At 44.7% G+C, this 26,541-nt stretch overlaps 1 protein-coding gene across 2 annotated transcripts in view; it reads right to left on the bottom strand.

Moving 5' to 3' along the window:
- FGF12 (fibroblast growth factor 12) overlaps positions 1–26,541 on the bottom strand; it is a 404,357-nt gene that overhangs the window by 233,414 nt on the left and 144,402 nt on the right. The window contains exon 1 of one of the 2 annotated variants that reach the window (XM_060767256.2): positions 12,732–12,828. The exons of the other annotated variant lie outside the window; for it this stretch is intronic. Within the exon in view, the coding sequence (XP_060623239.1) occupies positions 12,732–12,780 (49 nt within the window). The 5' untranslated portion in view covers positions 12,781–12,828. Of the gene's footprint in view, positions 1–12,731; positions 12,829–26,541 lie in introns of those variants that run through there. 2 annotated transcript variants of the gene reach the window in all.

The raw sequence follows: 26,541 nt of genomic DNA, 5'->3' as shown, positions 1-26,541 counted from the left end.
GCTCCATCCCTCCTAGAATCATAGAATCAAAGAGTTGGAAGAGACCTCATGGGCCATCCAATCCAACCCCTTTCTGCCAAGAAGCAGGAATATTGCATTCAAATCACCCCTGACAGATGGCCATCCAGCCTCTGTTTCAAAGCTCCCAAAGAAGGAGCCTCCACCACACTCCAGGGCAGAGAGTTCCACTGCTGAACGGCTCTCACAGTCAGGAAGTTCTTCCTCATGTTCAGATGGAATCTCCTCTCTTGTAGTTTGAAGCCATTGTTCCATTGCGTCCTAGTCTCCAGGGAAGCAGAAAACAAGCTTGCTCCCTCCTCCCTAGGACTTCCTCTCATGTATTTATACATGGCCCTCATCCTGTCTCCTCTCATCCTTCTCTTCTTCAGGCTAAACATGCTCAGCTCCTTAAGCCGCTCCTCATAGGGCTTGTTCTCCAGACCCTTGATCATTTTAGTCGCCCTCCTCTGGACACATTCCAGCTTAGAGTCAATATCTCTCTTGATTTGTGGTGCCCAGAATTGGACACAGTATTCCAGGCGTGGTCTAACCAAAGCGGAATAGAGGGGTAAATCTAGACACTATGCTCCTATTGATGCAGGTCACAATCCCATTGGCTTTTTTTGCCACCACATCACATTCCTGGCTCATGTTTAACTTGTTGTCCACGAGGACTCCAAGATCTTTTTCACACATACTGCTCTCAAGCCAGGCACCCCCCATTTTGTATCTTTGCATTTCGTTTTTCCTGCCTAAGTGGAGTCTCTTGCATTTGTCCCCGTTGAACTTCATTTTATTAGCTTTAGGCCCATCTCTCTAATCTGTCAAGATCCCTTTGAATCCTGCTCCTGTCCTCTGTAGTATTGGCTATCTCTCCCAATTTGGTGTTGTCTGCAAACTTGATGATCCTGCCTTCTAGTCCTTCATCTAAGTCATTAATAAAGATGTTGAAGAAGACTGGGCCCAGGACGGAACCCTGCTTGTGGCACTCCACTTGTCACTTCTTTCCAGGATGAAGAGGAAGCATTGGTTCAACTGTCTTTCAGGCTGCAAAGGTTGACAACAAGCTACACAAATTTGGTCGGAAGCTCACTTCCACCTGGGCTGGCTTTGAACTCATGACCTTTTGGTCAGTAGTGATCATAATGCAGCTGACACCCAGCCAGCTGTGCCAAAGTCCCTTTGAGGAACTACTGAGGAAGTTGGCTTTGTTGAAGGAGCTGAAAAGATGCCCCATTTAGGAGAAAAGGCCAGCCTGTGTTTGATGCTTTGGAGACTAGGACACAACAGAGTCATGGATCAAAAATGCCAGACAACATTCCATTAGGAAGAACTACTTGACTGTAAGAAGAGCTGTTTGACAGTGGAACTCACTGCCTCAGAGTCTGGTGGAGGCTCCTTCTTTGGCGGCTGAATGGCCATTTGTCAGGGGTGCTTTGATTGTGCTTTTCTTGCATGGCAGAAGGGGGTTGGCCTGCATGGCTGTCTATGATTCTATGTGGGATGCATTGGTGTCCATTGGAGAAAGAGGATGACACAAAGTCGGAAACCTCTTTAATGAGCCTCATTCTCTGGGCCAAGGGTATTTACTGCCTGAGCATTAAATACCCTTGGTATTCCCTGAGCATCAATTGCTTTGTATGGAAAACCAAGAGGTGTTTGCTCCGGAGTCAGGAGGATTCCTCCCTCCGGAGCCAAACCCTTTTCCATGAGCAAACAAGGCAGCCGTTGCTAAGCCTGTGACTCTGAGTCAAAGCCGTTAATTATATTGCCCTTTCCATATCCACATGGATCTGACACTAGGAGATTTACAAGGCACAACGCAGATCAATACTGTATTATGAGGATCCACCCAAATGTTGAACGATGGGCCACAAATTTTCCATCTACATGTGTTTAAAGTATGCCCGATTGAGTCTAGACTGCTCTTCTTCTGTAACTATAGAGATCCAGGTTTGAATCCCTACTCAGTGTGGATTTGAATGATCCCTCATCACAGCCATCTGAAACTACTTGTGGGACTGGAGATGTTGGGAGTTGTAGTTCACCTACATCCAGAGCTGTGAATCCCACCATCGATGGATCCAGACTGAGCTTGTTACACAGACCCGAGAAGGCCAACAGAACATACAACATAATAATAATAATAATAATATATTATTATTATTATTATTATTATTATATTTTATATTACATGTAATATTACGAATAATATTACAATATAATGGTATAGTATAATATAGTAATATATAATACTGATATTGTACTATGCTAATAATATAATATAATATAATATAATATAATATAATATAATATAATATATTGTATATCAAGAGGCGTCTAGTGTCTAGATCCAGGGAAGTCATGCTCCCCATGCTCTATTCCACCTTGGTTAGACCACACATGGAATATTGTGTCCAATTCTGGGCACCACAATTCAAGAGAGATATTGACAAGCTGGAATGTGTCCAGAGGAGGGAGACTAAAATGATAAAGGGTCTGGAGAACAAGCCCTATGAGGAGCGGCTTAAAGAGCTGGGCATGTTTAGCCTGAAGAAGAGAATCATAGAATCATAGAATCATAGAATCAAAGAGTTGGAAGAGATCTCTTGGGCCATCCAGTCCAACCCCATTCTGCCAAGAAGCAGGAATATTGCATTCAAAGCACCCCTGACAAATGGCCATCCAGCCTCTGCTTAAAAGCTTCCAAAGAAGGAGCCTCCACCACACTCCCCCTGGGGCAGAGAGTTCCACTGCTGAACAGCTCTCACAGTCAGGAAGTTCTTCCTCATGTTCAGATGGAATCTCCTCTCTTGTAGTTTGAAGCCATTGTTCCGCATCCTAGTCTCCAAGGAAGCAGAAAACAAGCTTGCTTCCTCCTCCCTGTGGCTTCCTCTCACGTATTTATACATGGCTATCATATCTCCTCTCAGCCTTCTCTTCTTCAGGCTAAACATGCCCAGTTCCCTAAGCCGCTCCTCATAGGGCTTGTTCTCCAGACCCTTGATCATTTTAGTCGCCCTCCTCTGGACACATTCCAGCTTGTCAATATCTCTCTTGAACTGTGGTGCCCAGAATTGGACACAATATTCCAGGTAAAGTGGTCTAACCAAGGCAGAATAGAGCATGGGGAGCATGACTTCCCTAGATCTAGACACTAGGCTCCTCTTGATGCAGGCCAAAATCCCATTGGCTTTTTTTGCCGCCACATCACATTCCTGGCTCATGTTTAACTTGTTGTCCACGAGGACTCCAAGATCTTTTTCACACGTACTGCTCTCGAGCCAAACAATGATGGATCTGGACCAAACTTGGCACAAATATTCCATATGCCCAAATATAAACACAGATGGAGTTTGGGGAAAATAGGCCTTGACATTTGCGAATTGTAGTTACTGGGATTTATAGTTCACCTACAATCAGAGCATTCTGAACCCTACAAACGACAGAATTAGGGCAAACTTCCCACACAGAATTCCCATGACCAACAGAAAATACTTAAGGTCATCCAATCCAACTCTCTTCATCAGGGCAAGAAAACGTAATCAAAGTCCTCCTGACAAAGAGCCATCCAGCCATAGATATAGATAGATAGATATGATCCCTCATCACAGCCATCTGAAACTACTTGTGGGACTTGAGATGTTGGGAGTTGTAGTTCACTTACATCCAGAGCTGTGAATCCCACCGTCGACGGATCCAGGCCGAGCTTGTTACACAGACCCAAGAAGGCCAACAGAACATACAACATAATAATAATAATAATAATAATAATAATAAATTATTATTATTATTATTATTATTATTATTATTATATTTTATATCACATGTAATATTACAAATAATATTACAATATAATGGTATAGTATAATATAGTAATATATAATACTGATATTGTACTATGCTAATAATATAATATAATATATTGTATATACATATAATACTTATCTATATATATAAAAATGCTCTGTGCGTAATGAGTACCTTAAAAACAAAAGAACCAATGAACGAAATCACACCAAATTTGGCAACAAAACATCTCACAACACAAGGAGTGACCATCACTCAAAAAATTATGATTTTGTCATTTGGGAGTTGTAGTTGCTGGGATTTATAGTTCACCTACAATCAAAGAGCATTTTGAACTCCATTGATGATGGAATTGAACCAAATTTGACACACAGAATGGAAAATACTGGAAGGGTTTGGTGGGCATTGACCTTGAGTTTGGGAGTTGTAGTTCACCTACATCCACAGAGCACTGTGGACTCAAACAATGATGGATCTGGACCAAACTTGGCACAAGCACTCAATATGCCCAGATATGAACATAGATGGCATTTGGGGGGGGGGGGAGAGATAGACCTTGACATTAGGGAGTTGTAGTCACTGGGATTCACAGTTCACCTACAATCAAAGAGCATTCTGAATCCCAAAAACGACAGGATCAGGGCAAACTTCCCACACAGAACTCCCATGACCAACAGAAAATACTTAAGGTCATCCAATCCAACTCCCTTCATCAGGGCAAGAACACGTAATCAAAGTCCTCCTGGCAAAGAGCCATCCAGCCATAGATAGATATAGATAGATAGATAGATAGATAGATAGATAGATAGATAGAGATAGATAGATAGATAGGGAGTTGTAGTTACTGGGATTTATAGTTCACCTACAATCAAATAGCATGATAGAATTGAACTAACCAGGGCATACAGGTCATCCATGACCAACAGAAAACACTAGAAGGGTTTGGTGAGCATTGACCTTGAGTTTGGGAGTTGTAGTTCACCTACATCCAGAGACTACCATGGACTCAAACAATGATGAATCTGAACCAAACTTGGCACAAGCACTCAATATGCCCAGATATTAACATAGATGGAGTTTGGGAGAAATAGACCTTGACATTTGGGAGTTGTAGTTACTGGGATTTATAGTTCACCTACAATCAGAGCATTCTGAACTCTACAAACGACAGAATTAGGGCAAGCTTCCCACACAGAATTCCCATGACCATCAGAAAATACTTAAGGCCATCCAATCCAACTCTCTTCATCAGGGCAAGAAAACGTAATCAAAGTCCTCCTGGCAAAGAGCCATCCAGCCATAGATAGATAGATAGGTAGATAGATAGATAGATAGATAGAGATAGAGAGATAGAGGGATAGAGGGATAGAGAGATAGATAGATAGATAGATAGATAGATAGATAGATAGATAGATAGAGATAGATAGATAGATAGAGATAGATAGATAGATAGGGAGTTGTAGTTACTGGGATTTATAGTTCACCTACAATCAAATAGCATGATAGAATTGAACTAACCAGGGCATACAGGCTGTCCATGACCAACAGAAAACACTAGAAAGGTTTGGTGAGCATTGACCTTGCGTTTGGGAGTTGTAGTTCACCTACATCCAGAGACTACCATGGACTCAAACAATGATGGATCTGAACCAAACTTGGCACAAGCACTCAATATGCCCAGATATGAACATAGATGGAGTTTGGGAGAAATAGACCTTGACATTTGGGAGTTGTAGTTACTGGGATTTATAGTTCACTTATAATCAAAGAGTGTTCTGAACCCCACCAATGACAGAATGGGGGCAAACTTCCCACACAGAACCCCCAAGACCAACGGAAAATACTCAAGACCATCCAGTCCAATTCCCTTCACCAGGGCAAGAAAACATAATCAAAGCCCTCCTGACAAAGAGCCATCCAGACATAGATATAGACAGATATTATTCACACGCACACGTAGTATCGTAGATTTAAAAGGGACCCCTGAAGAAGGACTATGATATGTTGTATATTCTAGTCAAACCAGACACTCTCCACATCAACACTGACAAAGAAACAGCAAGAAATACTGTTTACCCACAAGCATAAAGGAATTACATATATTAGAAACGAACACTTTCTCATTACTTTATTTTCCAGATCAACAGACTGGGCCACAGCAACGCCTGGCAGGGGACAGCTAGTAACATTATAATGTAATACAATATAATACTACTAACAATAATGTGATATTATAACTATAGATTTTATATTACATGTAATATTACTAATAATATTACAATATAATGGTATAGTACAATATAGTAATATATAATACTGATATTGTACTATGCTAATATTATAATATGATGTAATATATTGTATATACTGTCCTCTTGGATTCTTCGCTTACACTTGAGGCTCAGGTGTCGGCGGTATCCGGGAGGGCCTTTGCACAATTGAGACTTGTGCGCCAACTGCGACCATACCTCGCGAAGGCTGATCTGGCCGGGGTGGTCCACGCCTTGGTCACCTCTAGAATGGACTACTGCAATGCGCTCTACGTGGGGCTGCCCTTGAAGACGGCTCGGAAACTTCAATTGGTCCAGCGGGCAGCAGCTAGGATACTAACTGGAGCTCATTATCAAGAGAGGTCTACCCCTCTGTTTAAGGAGCTCCACTGGCTGCCATTTATTTTCCGAGCCCAATTCAAGGTGCAGGTGCTCACCTACAAAGCCCTAAACGGTTTGGGACCACCCTACCTGCGTGACCGCATCTCCATCTACGAACCCACACGCTCGCTCCGGTCATCTGGGGAGGCCCTGCTCGTGATCCCACCCACATCGCAAGCGCGCTTGGTGGGGACACGGGACAGGGCCTTCTCTGTGGCGGCCCCCCGACTTTGGAACACCCTTCCAAAAGATCTCCGACAGGCCCCTACTCTAGCTGTTTTCAGAAGGAATTTAAAAACTTGGCTGTTCCGTTGTGCCTTCTCAGACTAGGAATCCCCTCCCCAAGTCCTAGTAGCACCTTAGCATAACTAATCGTCGCTGCACACCGCACTTTTAATCCTACGTGCCTCCTGCCATTTCAGCACTTTTAACCCTTATACCCCAGTGCGCCGGCCGAACCAGTTTTAATAATGTCTTGATGTACTGCCACTGCCGTTATTTTGCTTATTGTTTTGATTTGCTTTGTTATTGTTGTGTTATGTTTTCTATTGTATTGTGTTTTGAGGCTTCGGCCTGTGTAAGCCGCATCGAGTCCTTCGGGAGATGCTAGCGGGGTACAAATAAAGTTAATAATAATAATAATAATAATAATAATATTTATAATATCATAATGTGATACAATAAAATAGCAATAATAACAATACAATATTATAATTATATATTTTATATTACATGTAATATTACTAATAATATTACAATATAATGGTATAGTATAGTAATATATAATACTGATATTGTACAATGCTAATAATATATTGTATAATAAAAGTAATAATAATAACAATTTTTATTATTATTGGGTTGTTGTAGGTTTTTTTCGGGCTATATGGCCATGTTCTAGAGGCATTCTCTCCTGACGTTTTGCCTACATCTATGGCAAGCATCCTCAGAGGTAATGAGGTCTGTTGGAACTAGGAAAATGGGGTTTATATATCTGTGGAATGACCAGGGTGGGAGAACTCATGTCTGTTGGAGCTAGGTGTGAATGTTTCAACTGACCACCTTGATTAGCGTTGGGTGGCCTGGCAGTTGTTTGGTGTGGCTTGTTAGTGCTTGAGGGAATCTTTTGTTGAGAGGTGATTCCCCCAGGCACTAACACACCACACCAGAAACCGCCAGGCCATCAAATGCTAATCAAGGTGGTCAGTTGAAACATTCACACCTAGCTCCAGCAGACAAGAGTCCTTTGTCCCACCCTGGTCATTCCACATATATATATAAACCTAGTTTCCTAGTTCCAACAGACCTCACAACTTCTGAGAATGCCTGCCAGAGATGCAGGCAAAATGTCAGGAGATAATGCTTCGGGAACACGGCCAGACGCCCGGAAAAACTCACAACAGCCCAGACATGCCTATCATTCCTCTCTGATCTGTGTCACCAAATCCTGCAAATCTCCAAATGCGGCTTCTCCTCTTTGCACCCAAGTCGCCCGAGGAAGGATCTCAGTTCAACCATTTAGTAAGTATTTCCCATATCTCATTAACTAACTATTTTTGCAGTTATTCATGATTAAGTTGGACATTTCTTCCATTTTTTTTAATCTAATGCCAACACTGTTCCATAGGATGGAAGAATGGGAGTTGAACGGGTCTCAAAGTGCTACCAATTATGCAGTGTAGATATGCTGAGGATCTATAGCTGATTCCTCCTCCACCATCTCAGAACATACGAATGGATCAAGATCATTGGAGAAGGCTGAGAGGAAGGTCCCACTGAGGAGAAAGGGCCAAGGATTGCTTTCTGTTGCTCTGGAGACTAAGACACAAGGGAGGAATGGATTCAAATGGCAGGAGAAGACATCCCACCTAAACATTAGGAAGCACTTCCTAACAGCAAGAGCTGTTCCTCCTCTGGAGGTTCTGAAGCTGAGCCTGGATGGTCATCTGTCAAGAGGGATCAGATAGTGCCTTCCTTCATGGGTGAATAGGGTGGGACTGGATGGCCACTGGGGTCTCTTCCAACTCTGGGAGTCTATGATTCTTTGACATGATAGATTCCCAATGATTATGAAGGTGTTGTTATGCATCTCTCCAGATTCCATTGGACTACAACACCCATACGTGCCCTTTAACAGCTCATAGTAGCCATGGTGACTATCTGAAAGCTAATTAATTGGGCTGACACTGAAGAGGGAATGTGATTACAATGGTTTAGTCAGAGTTATAAGTGCTGCCTTGAATGGCAACGGCGTGCCAAGTGTTCTAATGCTCAGCCATGCGCTGCTCATATCTTCACAAGTAGCCAACCTCACATTTCAAGTTTCTCTTCCAATGTCTCCACTTTTAGGACACTGTAATCCTGTCAAGAGTGTGTGTGTGCATTTTGTTTTGTTGGGTTTTTTTTGGGGGGGGGGGATGTAGTTGTCGTCATCATCATCATCATTCATACTTGTAAGATGTTAAAGGAGCATACAGTTTTTGGAAAACTTTGCATATATATGTTAGCTTTGCATATACATGTTAACTTTGCATATATATGTTAGCTTTGCATATACATGTTAACTTTGCATGTATGTGTTAACTTTGTATATATATATATATGTTAGCTATGCATATACATGTTAACTTTGCATATGTGTGTTAACTTTGCATATATGTGTTAACTTTACATATATATATATATGTTAACTATGCATATATATGTTAACTTTCCATATATATGTTACCTTTGCATATACGTGTTAGCATATGTGTTAACTTTGTATATATGTTAGCTTTGCATATACATGTTAACTTTGCATATATGTGTTAACTTTATATATATATATATATGTGTGTGTGTGTTAACTATGCATATATAGGTTAACTTTGCATATATAGGTTAACTTTGCATATATAGGTTAACTTTGCATGTACGTGTTAATTTTGCATATATGTGTTAACTTTGTATATATGTTAGCTTTGCATATACATGTTAACTTTGCATATATGTGTTAACTTTATATATATATATATGTTAACTATGCATATATATGTTAACTTTGCATATATATGTTAACTTTGCATATACGTGTTAATTTTGCATATACGTGTTAACTTTGTATATATGTTAGCTTTGCATATACATGTTAACTTTGCATATATGTGTTAACTTTATATATATATATATGTGTGTGTGTGTTAACTATGCATATATAGGTTAACTTTGCATATATAGGTTAACTTTGCATATATAGGTTAACTTTGCATGTACGTGTTAATTTTGCATATATGTGTTAACTTTGTATATATGTTAGCTTTGCATATACATGTTAACTTTGCATATATGTGTTAACTTTATATATATATATATATGTTAACTATGCATATATATGTTAACTTTGCATATATATGTTAACTTTGCATATACGTGTTAATTTTGCATATACGTGTTAACTTTGTATATATGTTAGCTTTGCATATACATGTTAACTTTGCATATATGTGTTAACTTTATATATATATATGTTAACTTAGCACATATATGCATATATATGTTAACTTTGTATATACATGTTAACTTTGCATATATGTGTTAACTTCTTATATATATGTTAACTTTTTATCTATATGCTAACTTTATATATATATTAACTTTGTGTATATATATGTTAACTTTGTATGTATATATAACTTTGCATATATATAACATTGTACATATATGTTAACTTTGCATATATATGTTAACTTTGTATATATATATATATATGTTAATTTTGTATATATATGTTAACTTTGCATAAACATGTTAACTTTGTATATATGTGTTGACTTTGCATATATGTTAACTTTGTATATATATGTTAACTTTACATACATGTTAACTTTGCATAAGTATGTTTCATTTGCATATGTATGTTAACTTTGTATATATGTGTTGACTTTCCAAATATATGGTAACTTTGTGTATATATATATGTTAACTTTGCATATAGATGTCAAAACTTTGCATATAGATGTTAAGGGGGAAAACATACAGTTTACCATGAAACAATATTCTAGATGTATAGATTGCAAAGAGTGCATACATTTGGGGAGTGGTTGTTTTTGGTATTTTAAATGGTTTTAACGGTTGGTGTTTAATACTCTCAGTATTTAATCCTATTTTCATGTTTGTCCATGTTAGGTTTTAATCCACCCATTGTGACAGTTTTCAGGGTGAGATGCTTTGAGTTTTCTTGGGCAGAGATGAAGCAGAGTATAAATACACGTAGGAGCAACAATAACAATCCAGAATGATAAGATGTTAAGAGGTTTGAGAAAGGAAATTGGAAAAATATATTATTTCCCAAAAATGCAAGTATGTGTGTATGTATATGTATCATGTATATGTATTGATTTCAAATATTTGTACCCCGCCCTTCTGTACCCTGGAAGGGGGACTCATGTATGTATGTATGTATTTGTGTGTATATATGTACTAGCTGTCCCCTGCCACGCGTTGCTGTGGCCCAGTCTAGTGATCAGGAAAAAAAGTAATGAGAAAGTATTGGTTTCTAATATATGTAATTCCTTTCTGCTTGTGGGTAAACAGTATTTCTTGCTATTTCTTTGTCAGTGTTGATGTGGAGAGTGTCTGGTTTGCCCACCCTGGAACATGCAACATATCACTGTCCTTCTTCAGGGGTCCCTTTCAAATCTACGATACTATATCTGTGTGTGTGTGAATTATATCTATCTATATGACTGGCTGGCTCTTTGTCAGGAGGGCTTTGATTACATTTTCTTGCCCTGGTGAAGGTAGCTGGACTGGATGGCCTTAAGTAATTTCTGTTGGTCATGGGAGTTCTGTGTGGAAAGTTTGTCCCAATTCTCTCGTTCGTGGGGTTCAGAATGCTCTTTGATTGTAGGTGAACTGTGAATCCCAGTGTCTACAACTCCCAAATGTCAAGGTCTATTTCCCCCAAACCCCATCTGTGTTCATATGTGGGTATATGGAATATTTGTGCCAAGTTTGGTCCAGACCTATCATTGTTTGAGTCCACAGTGCTCTCTGGATGTAGGTGAACTACAACTCCCAAACTCAAGGTCAATGCCCACCAAACAATTCTAGTATTTTCTGTTGGTCATGGGAGTTCTGTGTGCCAAGTTTGGTTCAATTCCATCATTGGTGAAGTTCAGAATGCTCTTTGATTGTAGGCGAACTATAAATCCCAGCAACTACAACTCCCAAATGACAAAATCATAATTTCTTGAGTGATGGGCACTCCTTGTGTTGTGAGACGTTTTGTTGTCAAATTTGGTGTGATTTCGTTCATTGGTTCTTTTGTTTTTAAGGTACTCATTATGCATAGAGCATTTATATATATATATATATATGTGTGTGTGTGTGTGTGTGTGTGTGTGAATGTGTGTGTATATATGCATACATATATACATGTAGGCTTTAAGCATGTGTTTTAATTCTTCTGCAACACATCTCGAGCCATAAGGAGAGGTGGGTAAGAAATATGATGATGATGATGATCATCATCATCATCATTATATGTGTGCTCATGTACATATATGTGTATGTGTGTGCGTATGTACTTTTTGAGGGGACACTCTGCCTATCTCGATTTCGCTACCCTTTCTAAGAGAAGTGCCCCAAAAGGGAGGAATGGAAGAATGGATCCAGGAAGGAAGGAAAGGCAAAAAGAGGGAAGGAAGAAGGAAGGAAGGAAAGAAGGAAGGAAGGAAGAAGGAAAGAAGGAAGGAAGGAAGGAAGGAAGGAAGGAAGGAAGGAAGGAAGGAGAGAAGGAAGGAAGGAAGGAAAGAGAGAAGGAAGGAAAGAAAGAAAGAAAGAAAGAAAGAAGGAAGGAAAGAAGGAAGGAAGGAAAGAAAAAAATAAGGTAGGAATGAAAGAAGGAAGGAAAGAAAGAAAGAAAGAAAGAAGGAAGGAAGGAAGGAAGGAAAGAAAGAAGGGAGGAAAGAAAGAAGGGAGGGAGGGACGGAGGGAGGAAGGGGGCTTCTCCCACCCCACGCAAGACCTCCCCCACCCCCTTGTATGCCCTATTCCCCCAAATGCTCCCCAAGAAGGTGTGCTCTCCCTCCCTGCCCAAGTCACCAGTCCTCATGAGGGTCGCCTTTCCCTTCCCCACGCGCGCCGCACCCACGCGAGACCCCCCGACATTGGCCGCAAAGGAGGCCCACTCCTCCCGGTTCCCCTCTGTCCAGCCCTGGCGGGTGTGGCGCGCCCTCCCGGCCCCTCTCCCTCCCTTCTCCCACTCCCACTCGCGACGCGTCCCACCTGGGCTTTCGTTGGAACTGAGTCTCCTTCCACAGAGGCACTGCAGCATAGGCGAGCCTTGGGTCCACAGGAGGAGGAGGAGGAGGAGGCCGCCGGCGGTCCGCATGAGGATCCACCCCACGCCCCCCTCCCCTCCCCTCCCTCCCACCCAAAACACGAGCCGAGGAGGCCCAGGAGGAGGAGGAGGAGGAGGCAGCCTCGCCTTCTCAGAAGAGGAGAGCGGAGCCTGGAGCCCAACGTCGGCCACAAGGGGCGCCCTGCTTCCTCCTTCTCTTCCTCCTCCTCCTCCTCCACGCGTGGCTCCCACTCGGGACCGGCTTTGCTTCTTTCCAAGGCGCAAACTCTTCGAAACTGCCCTCTTTCTCTTTCCCCGGCTTAGAGGCGCTCCACCGGCGGGGTCTGAGCATCCTGGAATCCCGGGGTGGGAAAGGGACCCCCAAAGATCACCCAGTCCAGCCCACTTCGGCCAGGCAGCGAGGCACCCTCCAGCCAGCACCGGCGCCCATCCCAAGATAAACTGGACATGCCTTCCCAAAGCTCTGGGGATGATGGGCAGAAAGCCACCCGAAGATGGGCGTCATTGGAAACTCAGTTAATTCTGGACACACACATCCCTCCCCCCCCCCCCGGGCAATTTACTAAAAGATAACGAGTGGACAGTCAGATCTGACCACGGAACAACAGGCTGGTTCAAGATTGGGAAAGGCCTAGGCAGGCCTGTAGCCAGGATTTTGTTTGGGGGGGGGGGGCTAAAAAATTTTCGGGGGGGGGTCTGAGTCTGAGTGAAAGAGGGTCTAGCCTAGCAAACCTTTTGTATCATTACCCCAATAACACCCCCATCATGCATATGGGATATATTGAGTAGGGTGATCAGATCATGATATGAATAAACATAACAGTTTAAATAATGCACCAGTAACGCCTTCTCGCGGACCACTGTGAGAATTTCGGGGGGGGGGGAGGCTGAAGCCCCTCAACCCCCCCCCCTCCCCCCTGGCTACATGCCTGGGCCTACGGCAGGGTTGTATCCTCTCACCCAACCTATTCAACTTCTATGCAGAACACATCTTGCGGGGCTTGAGGAATGCAAGGCTGGGGTGGAAATTGCTGGAAGAAATATGAACAACCTTAGATATGCAGATGACACCACTCTGATGGCCGAAAGTGAGGAGGAGCTGAGGAGCCTTATGACCAAGGTGAAAGAAGAAAGCGCAAAAGCCGGGTTGCAGCTAAACGTCAAAAAAAACCAAGATTATGGCAACAAGAATGATTGACAACTGGAAAATAGAGGGAGAAAATGTGGAGGCCGTGACAGACTTTGTATTTCTAGGCGCAAAGATGAGTGCAGATGCAGACTGTGGCCAGGACATCAGGAGATGCTTCCTTCTTGGGAGGAGAGCAATGTCCAGTCTCGATAAAATAGTCAAGAGTAGAGACATCACACTGGCAACGAAGATCTGCCTAGTCCAAGCCATGGTCTTCCCTGTAGTCACCTACGGATGTGAGAGCTGGACCTTCGGGAAGGCTGAGCGAAGGAAGAGAGAGGCTTTTGAGCTGTGGTGTTGGAGGAAAGTGCTGAGAGCGCCTTGGACCGCCAGAAGATCCAACCAGTCCACACTTCAGGAAATAAAGCTTAACTGCTCACTGGAGGGAAGGAGATGAGAGGCCAAGAGGAAGTCCTTTGGCCACATCATGAGGAGACAGAAAAGCTTGGAGAAGGCCATTATTCTGGGAAAATTGAAGGCAAAAGGAAGAGGACCAAGGGGCAAGATGGATGGATGTCCTCCTCAAATGCACTTTAACTATCCACTTGGATTGCGCTCCCCTCACTCCTTTAAAACCCTCCTATTAGATATATCCTACCTTGTTCATGCCCAGCATTTATTTTTTAATTTTTAACTATTACATCCGGCCCGGCCATAGGTTTTTAAGTCCTTGCATGTTAATGTTTATATGTGATTTATTTAACTGTATTGTTATTATTTTTTGTTTCTTGCTTTCTTGTTTAACAAAATGAAGTTCAACGGTGACAAATGCAAGAGACTCCACTTTGGCAGGAAAAACGAAATGCAAAGATACAGAATGGGGGACGATGCCTGGCTCGAGAGCAGTACGTGTGAAAAAGATCTTGGAGTCCTCGTGGACAACAAGTTAAACATGAGCCAGGAATGTGATGTGGCGGCCAAAAAAGCCAATGGGATTTTGGCCTGCATCAATAGGAGCCTAGTGTCTAGATCTAAGGAAGTCATGCTCCCCATGCTCTATTCCGCCTTGGTAAGACCACACCTGGAATATTGTGTCCAATTCTGGGCACCACAATTCAAGAGAGATATTGACTCTAAGCTGGAATGTGTCCAGAGGAGGGTGACTAAAATGATCAAGGGTCTGGAGAACAAGCCCAATGAGGAGCGGCTTAAGAAGCTGGGCATGTTTAGCCTGAAGAAGAAAGGCTGAGAGAAGATACGATAGCCATGTATAAATATGTGAGAGGAAGCCACAGGGAGGAGGAGGGAGCAAGCTTGTTTTCTGCTTCCCTGGAGACTAGGACGCAATGGAACAATGGCTTCAAACGACAAGAGAGGAGAGTCCATCTTAACATGAGGAAGAACTTCCTGACTGTGAGAGCCATTCAGCAGTGGAACTCTCTGCCCTGGAGTGTGGTCGAGGCTCCTTCTTTGGAAGCTTTTAAACAGGCTGGACGGCCATCTGTCAGGAGTGATTTGAATGCAATATTCCTGCTTCTTGGCAGAATGGGGTTGGACTGGATGGCCCAGGAGGTCTCTTCCAACTCTTTGATTCTATGATTCTATGATTCTATGTATATGAGTGCATGTGTATGTGTATAGGCCCGTAGCCAGGATTTCGATTTGGGGGTGGCTGAGTTTTTTTCAGGGGGGGGGGGGTTCGTGGGGGCTGAGTTTTGGGGGGGGGGCGCTGAGTCTGAGTGAAAGAGGGTCTACCCTAGCAAACCTTTTGTTTCGTTACCCCAATACCCCCCTCATGCATATGGGATATATTGAATATGGTGATCAGATCATGATATGAATAAACATAACAGTTTAAATAATGCACCGGTAAGGCCTTATCGTGAACCACCATGAGAATTTCCGGGGGGGGGGGGGCTGAAGCCCCTCAAGCCCCCCCCCCCCCCCCCGGCTACATGCCTGTATGTGTATATATGGTGTATATTTGGAGGGGTTTAAGTCTGTTCCGCTGGGTTGCTTGTGTGTGTGTGTTTGTTCATGGGTGATGGACACTCATTGGACTGTTAGGTGTATGGTGTCCAAAAATCGTGTCAATTTGTCCAGTGGTTTTTGAGTTATGTTAATCCCACAAACGAACATTATGTTTATATATATATATATAGATAGATTTTATTATGTGATTTAACCCGTTTTAAATTATGTATTTATGTGTGTTTGGCATCTAATGTTGCCAGTCTGTATGCCGCCCCGAGTCGTCTTCGGGCCGAAAAGGGTGGGATAAAAGTCTAGCAAATAAATAAATAAATAAAATCCATCCTGCATATCAGATATTTATATGACGATTCATAACAGGAGCAAAATGACAGTTATGAAGTAGCAACGAAAATAATGTTCTGTTTGGGGGTCACCATGACATGCAGAACTGTATTAAGGAGTTGCGGCATTAGGAAGGTTGAGAAACACTCATTTAAAGGCATACAGAGATGGAAACGTCAACAGACTTTCCCTGTTGGACAGCTCTGATCCTCAGGAAGCTCTTCCTCATGGACCTTCTCCCACCCTGGACATCATTCCACAGATATATGCACCCCACTTGCCTAGTTTACAACAGACCCTTTAACCTCTGAGGATGCCTGTCATAGATGTGGGTGAAACGTCAGGAGAGAATAGAATAATAGAATCCTAGAGTTGGAAGAGACCTCATGGGCCATCCAGTCCAACCCCATTCTGCCAAGAAGCAGGGAAATCGCATTCAAAGCACCCCTGACAGATGGCCATCCAGCCTCTGCTTAAAAACGTCCAAAGAAGGAGCCCCCACCACACTCATAGAATCATAGCATCAGAGAGTTGGAAGAGACCTCGTGGGCTATCCAGTCCAACCCCATTCTGCCAAGAAGCAGGAATATTGCATTCAAATCACCCCTGACAGATGGCCATCCAGCCTCTGCTTAAAAGCTTCCAAAGAAGGAGCCTCCACCACACTCCGGGGCAGAGAGTTCCACTGCTGAACGGCTCTCACAGTCAGGAAGTTCTTCCTAATGTTCAGATGGAATCTCCTCTCTTGTAGTTTGAAGCCATTGTTCCATTGCGTCCTAGTCTCCAAGGAAGAAGAAAACAAGCTTGCTCCCTCCTCCTCCCTGTGGCTTCCTCTCACATATTTATACATGGCTTTCATGTCTCCTCTCAGCCTTCTCTTCTTCAGGCTAAACATGCCCAGCTCCCCAAGCCGCTCCTCATAGGGCTTGTTCTCCAGACCCTTGATCATTTTAGTCGCCCTCCTCGGGACACATTCCAGCTTGTCAATATCTCTCTTGAATTGCGGTGCCCAGAATTGGACACAATATTCCAGATGTGGTCTAACCAAAGCAGAATAGAGGGGTAGCATGACTTCCTTAGATCTAGACACTAGGCTCCTCTTGATGCAGGCCAAAATCCCATTGGCTTTTTTTGCCGCCACATCACTCTAGGGCAGAGAGTTCCACTGCTGAACAGCTCTCACAGTCAGGAAATGCTTCTGGAACATGGACATACATCATCATCATCATCATCATCATCATTTAATAACTTATTAATCGCCCTCCATCCGAGAATGCTCTAGGTGATTTACAGCTAAATTATAAAAAGCCAGGTCTGAAGTGCGAGAGTAAAAGGCCCTCAGTCACGCATGGCTCTCAAGTAGGGCGGCAAGGAATCCCACAAGGCAGGAGGGGCAGAAAGAGAGAAAGCCCACCTGTGCCTGGTCCTTTCCAAGGGCACTTCTCTAGGACCCGGTCTATGGAGTAAGTCACGTTGGGATGGTCGTTGTGACCTCCGATGATGGGAGAAGGAGAGACAGTCCCTAAGGTACGATGGACCCTGGCCGTAGAGAGTTTTAAAGGTCAGAACTAGCATCTTATACAGGCCACGGGACTCAGTTGGAAGCCAATGTCAATGTTGCAGCACTGGTGTCATATGGCATTTCATGGGCGTTCTTGTGCGTAACCTGGCTGCCGCATTCTGAACAATACGAAGCTTTGGGGTCGTAGACATTGGAAGGCCCACATACAGGGCGTTGCAATAGTCCAGCCTAGACATGACCATGGCATGGATGACCGTTGCCAGAGCCTCGTCAGATAGGGAGGATGGCAGTTGCCTCGCTTGTCGTAGATGGGAAAAGGCCTGTTTGCTGGCAGCAGTGACCTGAGCTTCCATTGTCAGCTGCGAATCCAGGATGACACCTAAGCTCTTAACAGTGGTCGATGGAGATAGGGCGGCACCATCAAAGGTGGGCAACGGAGGACTCAGACCTGCCTGCCAGCCATGCCAAAGAATCTCAGTCTTCGCCAGATTCACCTTCAGTCTGCTAGCACGTAGCCAGTTTGACAGAGCTTCCAGACATAGGGTGAAATTGTCTGGAATTGACGTTGCTCCGGGCTCCAGGCGCAGAAAGAGTTGGGTATCGTCTGCATATTGGTAGCAGTCCAGGCCGAAACTCCGAGCCAAACTAGCAAGGGGTCTAAGGTAGATGTTGAAGAGAAAACTCACAGCAACCCAGTTCTTCCTACTGTTTAGTTGCAATCTTGCTTCCTGTCATTTCCATCCATGGGTTCCTTGTGTCCTCATCTCGAGGGCACCTGAAACCAAGCTCCCTCCCTCCCTCCTCAATGGAACAGCCTTTCCAATATTCCCACCTGGTTCTCATGTGCCCTGCTCTCATCCTTCTCCAAACTCAACATGCTCAGCTCCCTCAGAGAGAGATCTAGTTCCCAGACCTTTAACCCTGTTGGTCTGAATCCTATTGCTGCTTTGAGTCTCCTTGTGGAGAGGAAAAGTGGGAGATAAATAAACATAATAATAATAATAATAATAATAATAATAATAATTGTTGAGAGGCAGCCATGCAAGCTCTGTGCTCTTTAGTGGGCATCCCAACGCCCATCGTAGCACTCATTCGCTTATTTTACCCCTTTGCAAACCTATATCCCATTCCTTGCCCTTTGGGCGCATCTCCACCATAGAATGGATGCAGTTTGATCCCACTTGAACTGCCCTGGCTCTCTGCTAGGGGATCTTGGGGCTAGTCATTCAATAAGGCAAAAGAGAAGGCAAAAGACTCCGGGAAACTACAACTCCCAGGATTGCCTAGCATTGAGCCATGGCAGTGAAAGTGGTGTCAAACTCTGTTAGATTGTAGAAGCACCCTTCGGCATTGACTTCCCTGTTTATCTCTTCCTCTGCACCTCCAAATCCTTGTAGTTTTGCCAACACAGGAAAATGCAAAGTGTTGCAATAGATCACCAACCCAGCAGCAGACACGAGTATCCCAGAGCATGTGCAAAGTGCCTGTCTCACGGAGATTCAATGGCTTTGCCAATGCATCCAAGTGCAAGACTAAACCAGGGGCGTTACAATAGATCAGCAAGCAAGCAGTGACTTCCTTTGCAAGGCCAGAGCACAAGAGTCCCTCTGAGCATGCGCAAAGTGCCCATCTCACCCCAGATCCAAGTGGCTTTGCCAATGCATCCAAGTGCAAGGCCAATCCAAAGGCAATACATTGCCAAACAAGGCAAGGCAAGAGCACAAGAGTGCCCCTGAGCATGTGCAAAGTGCCCATCTCATCCCAGATCCAAGTGGCTTTGCCAATGCATCCAAGTGTAAGGCCAAACAAGGGCACTGCAATACCTCACCAGTGACGTCCCTGGCAAGGCAAGAGCACAAGAGTTCCCTGAGCATGTGCAAAGTGCCCGTCTCATCCCAGATCCAAGTGGCTTTGCCAATGCACCCAAGTGCAAGGCCAAACTAAGGGCACTGCAATACATTACCAAACAAGCCAAGAGCACAAGAGTCCCCCTGAGCATGTGCAAAGTGCTCGTCTCACCCCAGATTCAAGTGGCTTTTCCAATGCATCCAAGTGTAAGGCCAAACCAAGGGCATTGCAATACCTCACCAGTGACTTCCCTGGCAAGGCAAGAGCACAAGAGTCCCCCTGAGCATGTGCAAAGAGCCCATCTCACCATAGATCCAAGTGGCTTTGCCAATGCATTCAAGTGCAAGGCCAAACCAAGGGCGTTACAATAGATCACCAAGCAAGCAGTGGCTTCCTTGGCAAGGCAAGAGCACAAGAGTCCCCCTGAGCATGTGCAAAGTGCTCGTCTCACCCCAGATCCAAGTGGCTTTGCCAATGCACCCAAGTGCAAGGCCAAACTAAGGGCATTGCAATACATTACCAAACAAGGCAACAGCACAAGAGTCCCCCTGAGCATGTGCAAAGTGCCCATCTCATCCCAGATCCAAGTGGCTTTGCCAATGCATCCAAGTGTAAGGCCAAACAAGGGCACTGCAATACCTCACCAGTGACGTCCCTGGCAAGGCAAGAGCACAAGAGTTCCCTGAGCATGTGCAAAGTGCCCGTCTCATCCCAGATCCAAGTGGCTTTGCCAATGCACCCAAGTGCAAGGCCAAACTAAGGGCATTGCAATACATTACCAAACAAGGCAACAGCACAAGAGTCCCCCTGAGCATGTGCAAAGTGCTCGTCTCACCCCAGATTCAAATGGCTTTGCCAATGCATCCAAGTGTAAGGCCAAACATGGGCATTGCTATACCTCACCAGTGACTTCCTTGGCAAGGAATGAGCACAAGAGTTCCCTGAGCATGTGCAAAGTGCCAGTCTCACCCCAGATCCAAGTGGCTTTGCCAATGCATCCAAGTGCACAGCCAAACCAAGGGCATTACAATAGATCACCAAGCAAGCAGTGGCTTCCTTGGTAAGGCAAGAGCACAAGAGTCCCCCTGAGCATGTGCAAAGTGCTCGTCTCACCCCAGATTCAAGTGGCTTTGCCAATGCACCCAAGTGCAAGGCCAAACCAAGGGCACTGCAATACATTACCAAACAAGTCAAGAGCACAAGAGTGCCCCTGAGCATGTGCAAAGTGCCCATCTCATCCCAGATCCAAGTGGCTTTGCCAATGCATCCAAGTGTAAGGCCAAACAAGGGCACTGCAATACCTCACCAGTGACTTCCCTGGCAAAGCAAGAGCACAAGAGTTCCCTGAGCATGTGCAAAGTGCCCGTCTCATCCCAGATCCAAGTGGCTTTGCCAATGCACCCAAGTGCAAGGCCAAACTAAGGGCATTGCAATACATTACCAAACAAGGCAACAGCACAAGAGTCCCCCTGAGCATGTGCAAAGTGCTCGTCTCACCCCAGATTCAAATGGCTTTGCCAATGCATCCAAGTGTAAGGCCAAACATGGGCATTGCTATACCTCACCAGTGACTTCCTTGGCAAGGAATGAGCACAAGAGTTCCCTGAGCATGTGCAAAGTGCCAGTCTCACCCCAGATCCAAGTGGCTTTGCCAATGCATCCAAGTGCACAGCCAAACCAAGGGCATTACAATAGATCACCAAGCAAGCAGTGGCTTCCTTGGTAAGGCAAGAGCACAAGAGTCCCCCTGAGCATGTGCAAAGTGCTCGTCTCACCCCAGATTCAAGTGGCTTTGCCAATGCACCCAAGTGCAAGGCCAAACCAAGGGCACTGCAATACATTACCAAACAAGTCAAGAGCACAAGAGTGCCCCTGAGCATGTGCAAAGTGCCCATCTCATCCCAGATCCAAGTGGCTTTGCCAATGCATCCAAGTGTAAGGCCAAACAAGGGCACTGCAATACCTCACCAGTGACTTCCCTGGCAAAGCAAGAGCACAAGAGTTCCCTGAGCATGTGCAAAGTGCCCGTCTCGCTCCAGATCCAAGTGGCTTAACCAATGCACCCAAGTGTAAGGCCAAACCAAGGGCATTGCAATACATCATCAGTGACTTCCCTGGCAAGGCATAAGCACAAGAGTCCCCCTGAGCATGTGCAAAGTGCCCATCTCACCCCAGATCCAAATGGCTTTGCCAATGCATCCAAGCGGAAGGCTAAACCAAGGGCATTACAATAGATCACCAGCAAGCAGTGGCTTCCTTGGCAAGGCAAGAGCACAAGAGTCCTCCTGAGCATGTGCAAAGTGCCCATCTCACCCCAGATCCAAGTGGCTTTGCCAATGCACCCAAGTGCAAGGCCAAACCAAGGGCACCGAAATACATCACCAGTGACTTCCCTGGCAAGGCAAGAGCACAAGAGTGCCCCTGAGCATGTGCAAAGAGCCCATCTCACCCTAGATCCAAGTGGCTTTGCCAATGCATCCAAGTGCAAGGCCAAACCAAGTTCACTGCAATACATCACCAAGCAAGTTACTTCCTTGGCAAGGCAAGAGCACAAGAGTGCCCCTGAGCATGTGCAAAGTGCCCGTCTCACTCCAGTGGCCAGCTGCAGCCAATTCCAGCAGGTCCATGGATGCCCTGGCTTCCAGCCTCAATGGCACTCTGCCCTTGGTGCAAAACCCCAAACCTGAGTGCAAATCCTGCCATGCAAAACACACACAGAAATGCAGAAGGATGCATGCTGTCTCCATTTCCGTGCAGAGCGGCCAGGCATCCAAAGAGGCTGCAAAGTTGCAAACATATTTGGTTAATTTGCACCAAATGCCATGGGATTAATCGGCTTTTGGAGGGATGGGCTCAACATCTGCTCCCAGGAGAGTGATAAGGCGCTTAGGAAGGACACCCGGCCGGCGCCCGCCTCCCGTTGCCTCCTGGGATTTCAGTCCTTCCAGATGTGCTGAGCTCATGCCGGGGATGATGGGTGCTGCAGAGAAACACAGCTGGAAGGGCAACAAAAAGCACTTTCATTGGCCAAGAGGGACATTTTTCTTTGATCCTTTTTGGTTCAGCCATTTCCAACTTATTATGGCACTTCCCTGGCAAAACTTATGTTTCTTCCAAGCTGGTGTGCCTTTCACATATTGGAAGAAACCTCAAGGGGACATTCAACCAAACCTCCTTCTGCCAGGAAGGAAGGCACAGTCAAAACCCTCCCAACAGATGGCCATCCAGGCTCAGTTTCAAATCTCCAGAGAAATAGACACTAGACTCCCAGAGTCCACTACTGAACAGCTCTGTCAGGAAGTTCCTCCAAAGGTTTAGGTCTGGAAATCAAGGGTCTGGAGAACAATGATCAAGGGTCTGGAGAACAAGCCCTATGAGGAGCGGCTTAAGGAGCTGGGCATGTTTAGCCTGAAGAAGAGAAGGCTGAGAGGAGATATGATAGCCATGGATACTTATGTGAGAGAAAGCCACAGGGAGGAGGAGGGAGCAAGTTTGTTTTCTGCTTCCTTGGAGACTACGATGCGGAACAATGGCTTCAAACTACAAGAGAGGAGATTCCACCTGAACATTAGGAAGAACTTCTTGACTGTGAGAGCCGTTCAGCAGTGGAACTCTCTGCCCCGGAGTGTGGTGGAGGCTCCTTCTTTGGAAGCTTTTAAACAGAGGCTGGATGGCCATCTGTCAGGGGTGATTTGAATGCAACATTCCTGCTTCTTGGCAGAAGGGGGTTGGACTGGATGGCCAAGGAGGTCTCTTCCAACTCTTTGATTCTATGATTCTAGGTGGAATCTCTTTTTCCTGGAATTTGAATCCATTGCTGTATTAGGCCACAAACGTGGCTCCTCCTTAATCGTGACCTCCTTCAAAGCTGGTTCTCATGTCCCACTCTCTCAACCTTCTCTTCTCCAACATGCCCAGCTCCCTAAGTTGCTCTTCAAAAGGATTTGTCGTTGCCATCCTTTTGGTGGCCCTTCTCTGGACACGTTTCACCTTCTCTATCTCCCTCTTCTATATAAATAAAAATGTCACGTTCGTTTGTGGGATTAACAGAACTCAAAAACCACTGCAAAAATTGACTCCAAATTTGGACAGAATACACCTAACAACCCAATGAGTGACTACCACTCAAAAAAGTTGATTTTGTCATTTGGGAGTTGTAGTTGCTGGGATTTATAGTTTACCTGCAATCAAAGAGCATTCTGAACTCCTCTAACGATGGGATTGAACCAAACTTGGCACATAGGACTTCCAAGACCAATAGAAAACACTAGAAGGGTTTGGTGGGCATTGACCTTGAGTTTTGGAGTTATAGTTTACCTACACCCAGAGAGCACTGTAGATTCAAACAATGATGGATCTGGACCACACTTAGCACAAATACTCCATATGCCCAAATATGAACACAGCAAAATAGACCTTGACATTTGGGAGTTGTAGTTGCTGGGATTTATAGTTCACCTACAATCAAAGAGCATTTTGTACCCCACCAGCAATAGAATTGAACCAAACTTTTCACATAGAACCCCCATGACCAACAGAAAATACTGTGTTTTCTGATGGTTTTGGTGACCCCTCCGATACCCCTTTTCTCTTTCTCTCTGTCCTTCCCTCCCTTTTAATCTTTTCTTCTCTCCTTCCTTCCTTCCTTCCTTCCTTCCTTCCTTCCTTCCTTCCTTCCTTCCTTCCTTCCTCCCTCCCTCCTCTTCCTCTTCCTCTTCCTCTTCCTCTTCCTTCCCCCCTTTCTTTCCCTTCTTTCTCCTCTTTTTTTCCTTCTCTACCTATTCTTGGACTCCAACTCCCAGCAGTCCTCCTGATCGATCTACCTACCTACCTACCTACCTACCTACCTACCTACCTACCTATATAGCTCTATCTAATCTATATATCTTATCTTGCTGGGAGTTGCAGTTCAGGAATAGGAAATTGGAAATATGGAGGGATTGGAATACTCTCAAAGAACTCAAAGAAAGAAAATAAAGCTTGCAGCTTGGAAGCAGTGCATTTGGATTGTCCTCTTCTCCTAAAGGGCTTGGTCTAGGGGATGCTGGGAGCTGTAGTCCCTATCCTATAGATGTCCATATCATTATTATTGCCTATTATTTGTTGACTTCCAGGGCCAGAGAAGCAGATGGTGGAAACAGAAGAACGGCCTGCTTCAGGGGAGCGTGCTTGCTCCATCCATGTTCAACATCTACACAAATGACCAGTCACTGCCAGAAGAGACAGAGAGCTTCATCTATGCTGATGATCGTGCCATTACTGCCCAAGCAGGGAGCTTTGAGATGGTTGAACAGAAGCTCTCTGAAGCTCTAGGTGCTCTTACTGCCTATTACAGGGAAAACCAGCTGATCCCTAATCCATCTAAAACACAGACATGTGCTTTTCATCTCAAGAACAGACAAGCATCCCGAGCTCTGAGGATTGTCACCTGGGAAGGAATCCCACTGGAGCATTGCAACACACCCAAATACCCGGGAGTCAATCTGGACCATGCTCTGACCTACAAGAAGCACTGTGTGAGCATCAAGCAAAAAGTGGGTGCTAGAAACAATATCATACGAAAGCTGACTGGCACAGCCTGGGGATCACAACTAGACACAGTGAAGACATCTGCCCTTGCGCTATGCTACTCTGCTGCTGAGTATCCATGCCCAGTGTGGAACACATCTCACCACGCTAAAACAGTAGATGTGGCTCTTAATGAGACATGCCGCATTATCACAAGGTGTCTGCACCCTGCACCCTACACCACTGGAGAAATTCCACTGCTTAGCCGGTATTGCACCACCTGACATCCGCCGGGAAGTAGCAGCCAATAGTGAAAGGACCAAGGCAGAGACATCTCCAGCTCATCCCCTGTTTGGGTATCAGCCAGCACGTCAACAACTTAAATCCAGACATAGTTTTCTAAGATCTACAGAGACACTCGGAATACCTCAGCAAGCGAGAGTCCAAAAGTGGCAGGCTCAAACCCAGAACCTCAATCCATGGGTGATACCAGATGAGAGACTCCCCCCTGGGCAGACAGAAGACTGGGCGACTTGGAAGGCGCTGAACAGACTGCGCTCTGGCACCACGAGATGCAGAGCCAACCTTCAGAAATGGGCCACAAAGTGGAATCCACGACATGCGAGTGTGGAGAAGAGCAAACCACAGACCACCTGCTGCAATGCACCCTGAGCCCTGCCACATGCACCAGGGAGGACCTTCTTGCGGCAACACCAGAGGCACTCCAAGGGGACAGAGACTGGTCAAAGGACATTTAATCAACTACCAAACTCACAAATTTTGTGTTTTGTCTGTTTGTTTGTTTTGTTCTCTTAGAAATGTAATACAATGGTCTGGTTGCCCCTGACATGATAAATAAATAAAAATAAATATAAATATTATTACCTAAGTGTCAAACCATATATTTTCCCCTGTCAAAATCCATTTTGTTAGTTCTGGCCTCTTGGCTCTCCCATCTGATATAGTCATTTTGGATTCTCACCCTGTCCTCTGGAGTATACTTAGCTCTGGGTTGCTGTGATTTTTTTTGGCCTGTCTGGCCATGTTCCAGTTGCATTCTCTCCTGACATTTCACCTGCATCTGTGGCTAATGGCATCTTCAGAGGCTCTGTTGGCAAGGAAGCAAGTGGAGTGTGTATATATAAAACTGTGGAATGTCCAGGGCATGAATGTTGCAATTAGCAAGCTTGAATAGCATTGAGTAGCCATGATAATAATATAACAATAAAAATAAAACTTTATTTATATACCACTCTATTTCCCCGAGAGTGGTACATAAATAAAGTTTTATTTTTATTCTCCATCTTCATGGCTATGATACTTCACCTTGTTGATGGGAAGATTCCCACCGGGATGGAAATCATCTATTGGACAGATGGCAAGCTGTTCAACCTCAGCAGACTGAAATCCA

The sequence above is a fragment of the Anolis sagrei genome, chromosome 3 (genome assembly GCF_037176765.1).
Source record: "Anolis sagrei isolate rAnoSag1 chromosome 3, rAnoSag1.mat, whole genome shotgun sequence".
NCBI lineage: Eukaryota > Metazoa > Chordata > Lepidosauria > Squamata > Dactyloidae > Anolis > Anolis sagrei.
Note: the sequence above shows the minus strand (reverse complement) of the source record. Positions and strands in the feature narration are given on the sequence as shown.